Genomic DNA, 6,062 nt, shown 5'->3' with positions numbered 1-6,062 from the left:
TTTAAATAAATGGAGTTTATTTTGATCAAGCCTTTAAACAAATAGCGTTTCCAGAATCATTATTTATCAAGTCTTTAAATAAATGACTTTTGGTCTTGTGTAAACAATTCAGATATTTGAAATTTGTTGCAAACAAATATTCATTATCAAGTGGGTAATAGAGACATTTTAACTTTTCTTTCTGGCATTTTTGTCCTTTTTGTTCTGATTTTCTAATCAATTTCGTGTTGATTTTTTAGATCTTCATGCATCATATGAACTTTCTTTGTCATTTCTAAACTTTAATTCAATTCATATTTGGATAATATAATTCATTTTTAAAAAACTCAAATCGCAAATTCTTTAATTTATACTTGTAAGGTTATTGTACTTCTTGTGAGAATTTGTACTCCTTGTGAGGCTAATGTTCTCTTTATGAGGTTATTGTACTCTTTATGAGGTTATAGTACTCAATAGGAGGTGCAGCAGTGGAGGTCCCCCAGCCTGGTTTGATGAAGATTAATTTTGATACAGCTCTTAATAAAAGAAAGGCTTAATCATAGTAAAATGCCAAACGTATGCGTGATGGGTCAGTTATACCCAAACATTTAAAAATAGGCACAAATAGCCATTTTTGAATATTTCATATTCTTTTATGGCTATTTGTGAATCAAACCGGATTTTTTGCCACCATGGCAGCCACATCAGTGCTTATTCATCAAAACGACACCAACGTGGCACATATGGAACCTAGCGTTTCAAATAAGGAGAAATGACCCCTCACGCATGATTCGAGAAGACTTCTCCGATATCAGATATTTCGAGAAGTCTTCTCCAGCTTCAGGTATGATTACACTAAACTATTATTTTATTTTTAAGAAATATATGAGCAGGTATACTATGCTTGGGAATTCATCTGGATAATGTTTCAACCTACGCTACTAAAGAATGATTCATTTCCTTCATGAGATGGTCATTCTTCTATACATTTATATATTGTTATCTTTGGCAAAAAAAAAATAGTACTTTATACAATTATCTCAACATAATAGTTTATTTTGGTTAGTTCTCTAACTTATCTTAAAATAGTAGTTTATTTTGGTTAGTACTCTAGTTTTAATGATTATCTTAATAGTTTTTAATTAATAATTAAATTTTATAAGTGAAAAGAACATTAACGTAAATGTGCATGTCCCCTTTCCCTTCCCCCTTCCCCCTTCCCCAATCCGTGCTTTTATATATAGTATAGATAAATTTAAAGATCCAAATAAATTTATTTTTAACAATTTGATTATTGATTGACCAACTAATGAGAGTTAGAAGCTAAACGGGATGTGTAATATAATTAGTCAAGAGTGAGGAGGTAAACAAATGACTTACAGTCGGGGTGTATATTTGTTTCAAACCAAATTAAACTGAACCATTTTTTTTAAGATCAAACCGAAGAAAGATTTTAAAATTATATGTTTTGAAACCAAATCGAAACGTCGGTTTGATTTATGTGGACATATAATTGGATATTTTTTAAGCGAACCAAATCGAACATCCAAAATCTCGTCATAATATCAAATTGAACTAAATAAAATTTTTGGATTTGGTTTGGTTATTCAGTTTTTATCTGTTCTTGTACACCCTATTTAAAACAGAGAGAATAAAAGAGTGAGTTTGACCAAATTCTAGAGGAGTGTTAGTAATTACCCCTTTCATAATTCTACTAAAATTTCTAATTTGTAAGGTTATTATCATAAAATATCCTTACATTTTGCATTTTATTTTCGATTTAAGTACATTAAACCAAATGCAACACACCTCATATCTCAACATTTTATTTTTTTATATAAAAGAGTCTAACCTTTCATTTTTGTGGTATTCATAGTCTAAATGCTTCATCCGATGTCCTTTTGGTTATTCAAAATGGCCAAAACGACATTGTTTTTGCGGGAGAAAAAAATGCCTAAAACGACAATGGATTATAGGATGAATTTTTTAGTAAAATTGGAATGTGAGGTGATACGTTTGTTAAAATATGCTTAAACAAAAAAAAACATGAAAAATGAAAATATTTCATAACAATAACTCTATTTTATATTATAAATTTATTTGACTAACTTCATATTTACTTGAGGATTACAGATTAAATACATGTTTCATCTCAATTTTTATAGTTGAACTAGGATTGAAATATATAAATCCAAAGAGGATATTGGTGTATCTTATAGTATCAAACTAAGCAATCTTGAAGAAATAAAAAAATTAGAAAGATATCAAAATAATTCCAAATACTGACGTGCTTTATATCTCTATAGGAGTGCTTTAACAGATTTCTGCTGAACCAGATCACTGGAACATCACATGGAAAAGCAGTTTTTTATTTTTTTTATTTATAAGATCTTTTATTATATCTAATCCTTATACTTATACTTAAAAATTTATGAAAGGTTTTTTATATTAATCACTTAATAACAACTGAGTCACACGCTCACAACTTCATTCATAAAAGGACCTATTAGATAAATAACGAATAGTATAAGGATTTATTGAATAATAAATTTTAAAGAGGGTCCAATAAATAAAAATAAAAAGTATAGGGAGCTTTTGATAGGTTAGCCTTATTATATAATTGAAGACCATCCTCTTTTTTCTTTCTTGGTATATTGTTTCCTACTTGTTATATCTGTTCTGATACTGTTTCTATATCAATCTGATCCTCTCTTTTTCCATGGAAAACACAAAAACTAACCCCATTACTCAATTTGAAGAAAAAGAATTTCAGGAATTTCTGTCTACACTTCCAAAAGAAAGAAAATTAGATGGAACTTATCTCTATTTTTACCAAAACTTTTGGTGCCCATCAATTGCTATCAAACCCATTATTTCCTTCCAGAACCATTTCCAAGCTCATGATTCTGACATAATCCTTGCCAGCATTCCGAAATCCGGAACTACTTGGCTCAAAGCCGTTCTTTATTCTATCGCAAACCGGACTCGATTTCCTACTCTCAATCACAGTCCTTTGTTCACTTCAAGTCCTCACGCGATTGTACCTTTCATCGAGTTCGATCTTTACTTGAAAAACAAGTTTCCCGATCTCGAATCGATTCCTGAGCCAAGGATATTCAATACACATGCACCTTATGCTTCTTTGCCAAGTTCCATTACAGATTCCAAATGTAAAATAGTTTATGTCTGTAGAAATCCTCTGGATCAGTTCATCTCTTATTGGCAGTTTGCTTTTAAGCTTCCTCGCGGAGAGGGTTCTGATCCGACTCCTCTAGAGGAAGCTTTCGAGTCGCATTGCAACGGGATCCATAGCTTTGGACCGTTCTGGAATCATGTTTTAGGCTATTGGAATGCGAGCCTGCAAAATCCTGACAAGGTTTTGTTCTTGAAATACGAAGATCTTAAAGAAAACGGCGTCAAGTGCACAAAAAGACTAGCTGAGTTCATGGGATTTCCTTTTACAGCAGAGGAAGAGCTTAAAGGTGTTGCGGCAGAGATATCTGAGTTTTGCAGTTTTGAAAATTTGAAAAATTTGGAAGTGAATAAGAACGGTAAGCGTCCTTCTGGAGCTCCGAACAGTTCGTTTTTCAGGAAAGGGGAAGTTGGAGATTGGAGAAATCATCTGACTCCGTTAATGGCAGAGCGTTTGGAGAAGCTTATTCAAGAAAAATTGGAGGGTTCTGGTCTAAGTTTCAGTATGTCCTGCAACAAAGATGCCTAATGCCTCCATCTTCTTTTATGCTACTTTTCGTCGTTTTTATTTCCGAAAACACTTCTGTTTATGTTTTTCAATTGTTGTTTCATAATTTTATGATTGCTTCATAAGTTTTCTTTTCTATTTCTGAATTTTTACAAAAAATTCAGCAACAGAAATGATCCAAAAATTGGTCAAATTGAATATTTTTGCGAATGTGAGAAGTTTATATACCATCCTTGTTTTAACAGCATCACACGGAACTCATGGCTGTGGAGAATCATTTTGAAAGATTAAACCAAAAATTTCAAAGAACAGTGAAGGAAAATTCAAGAAGAGTAGGGGAAATTAAACAAGAAAATCAATGTTTGTAAGCACAATACTTACAAGGCAAATTTTCCTTTGGTTTCTTCGAATATTCGTTCTGCAAAAACAGCATCACTAGAGTCAATCTTCTTGATCTCCAAATGACCGTTCTGATCAATCCCACTCCCTTTAAAACCCTCACCAATGAAAGGATTAAATCCTGTAGATATTGCTGCTTCAGCTTTGGATCCGTAAGCCAACCTCTGTCGCAAAATAAGCGAAAACACCCTCAATCATCAGAAACACAGAAATAGAAAATTCAAGCTCAACTAGAGAAGCTCTATGTTGCACAGAATCGAATATGCTGAAACAAAAAACGGTGAAATGATACTTTTTATAAGAACATGTTATGAATAAGACGTATTAGAAGCATTTCTGAAAACGGAAATCAAATAGTGAAATGTAAAGACTCGTATATGTTTCCGTGAAATAAAAGCGAAAATGACAACCTTAATTTTTGAAAAAACGATAGCGCCATAACACATTGAACAAGGCTCACAGGAAGCGTAAAGTTCACAATCCGAGAGTTCAATTCGGTCAAGCTTCTTGCAGGCCTAAGAGGAACACAACATTAGAACAATGTAATCTTAGCAATGGCAAGAACTGTTGAACAATTGCTCGTGCATAAATAACGAATTTGAAAGTTTCGAAGTTGAACCTCTCTAATTGCAGTAATTTCAGCATTAGCAGTAGGGTCTTTGTTTCTGAAAACCATATTATGGCAGCTGACAACAATTTGATCATCAAGAACAATAACAGCGCCAAAGGGGCGTCCGTCTCCACATTCAACGCCTTTGTATGCTTCTTCAACTGCTATTTTCAAATATTTTATGTCTCTATCTTCATCTACACCTAGTTGCACAATCCTAAGTGCATTAAAAAATCCATGTTTCACCGATATAGAAATGCTAAAACGAAGAAATACTGAAACGGAAAATAGAGAAATGACGTTTTTCCACGTTACAAATATAAAGTTTCAGAGTTTCGTAAGTTAAATTGCAAACGGAAATGAATAGAACTTATCATAGTCACTCTGTCGATAAGTACATAATCATACTAATCGATAGAGTGGCTGTTTTATCCCAGGGATGGCGTTGTTGATATTCTGTCTTGCACCATATGGGTAGTGCTGCGAAATTTTTATAAAAAGCGACATAGTTCGCGACTCAACCGGATTATTCATTCGGTAATTTCATTTACTGTTTCAACAATGAGCATTTTGTGAATGATATTTTATACCAACTTGTGAAACATCAAAATCAAAGATAAAACTAGACAGCAACTTGATGGATATAGACAAAGACAAATGACAACATTTAAAATCTGGAAAATAAAAAAAAAATTCTGAAAAAGTTGAGCATTTACCAAATAAGATTAAAGAGTAAAGATGCAAGCTAAAATCAGCTAATCACAGGTAAATCCAACATTACAAATGAAATTTACAACAGTAAACAAGAATACCAAACTTACCAAGAACAAATCTTAGTTACTATATAAAATTTCATCAAGAAAAAGTAGAGTATAGTAAGCAAGAAATTCAAGAACTGCAAAAGTCAAACTATAGATGGTGAATGATGACTAAAAAAAATCAAGAAACATACCATTTTTTGCATCTTCCATGATGACAATTTTAAAAATTAATCAAGAAATGGCCCTAAAGCATGAAAAATGAAAATTGAAAATCAAGAAAAGGGTCTAAGAAGTTGAAGATATAATAAGGTGTGGGGTTAATTTCACTTTTTTTTAAGGAGGGTTAACTTCACTTTCAATACCCAAAACTTCACCTAAAATATCAAATTAATACTGAAACTTTCATTTATATTAAAGATGATATTTTCAAATGTCTAATAAGCTATACCTTAATGTATGAATTCATTTTCATACCACATGGTAGTTATAATCGATTCTATTTATATAATGAACATAAACTTTGATTTGTTCATAAGATTTTTTACAACTCCCTAGCCCTTCAAACATGAACACACTATCAATTAGTTAGTTTGGATGATTGTATTCGTTTTTG

The 6,062-nt window shown here is 32.0% G+C and overlaps 2 protein-coding genes across 4 annotated transcripts; one reads left to right on the top strand and one right to left on the bottom strand.

The window, feature by feature from the left end:
* The first annotated feature begins 2,698 nt into the window (after positions 1-2,698).
* Positions 2,699-3,817, top strand: LOC126659756 (cytosolic sulfotransferase 15-like). The gene has a single exon (XM_050353089.2). The coding sequence runs from the start codon at positions 2,699-2,701 to the stop codon at positions 3,698-3,700; it is 1,002 nt and encodes a 333-aa protein (XP_050209046.1). The 3' UTR covers positions 3,701-3,817.
* A 46-nt stretch (positions 3,818-3,863) lies between these two features.
* Positions 3,864-5,750, bottom strand: LOC126659757 (guanosine deaminase-like). 3 transcript variants are annotated; one of them, XM_050353090.2, is made up of 5 exons: positions 5,641-5,749; positions 4,698-4,891; positions 4,489-4,593; positions 4,061-4,242; positions 3,864-3,943 (listed from the first exon to the last, which is right to left on the bottom strand). In XM_050353090.2, the coding sequence occupies exons 1-5, from the start codon at positions 5,657-5,659 to the stop codon at positions 3,868-3,870; spliced, it is 576 nt and encodes a 191-aa protein (XP_050209047.1). In that variant the 5' UTR covers positions 5,660-5,749; the 3' UTR covers positions 3,864-3,867. The 3 variants fall into 3 exon arrangements, with proteins under 3 accessions (XP_050209047.1, XP_050209048.1, XP_050209050.1); XM_050353091.2 differs by having other exon boundaries at positions 4,698-4,885; positions 5,641-5,747; XM_050353093.2 differs by lacking the exon at positions 4,489-4,593 and having other exon boundaries at positions 5,641-5,750.
* Between the last annotated feature and the right edge of the window lie 312 nt (positions 5,751-6,062).

Source organism: Mercurialis annua, linkage group LG8 (assembly GCF_937616625.2).
Source record: "Mercurialis annua linkage group LG8, ddMerAnnu1.2, whole genome shotgun sequence".
NCBI classification, from domain to species: domain Eukaryota; kingdom Viridiplantae; phylum Streptophyta; class Magnoliopsida; order Malpighiales; family Euphorbiaceae; genus Mercurialis; species Mercurialis annua.
The sequence above is the reverse complement of the archived record's forward strand: the minus strand, read 5'-3'. Positions and strand labels throughout refer to the sequence as shown.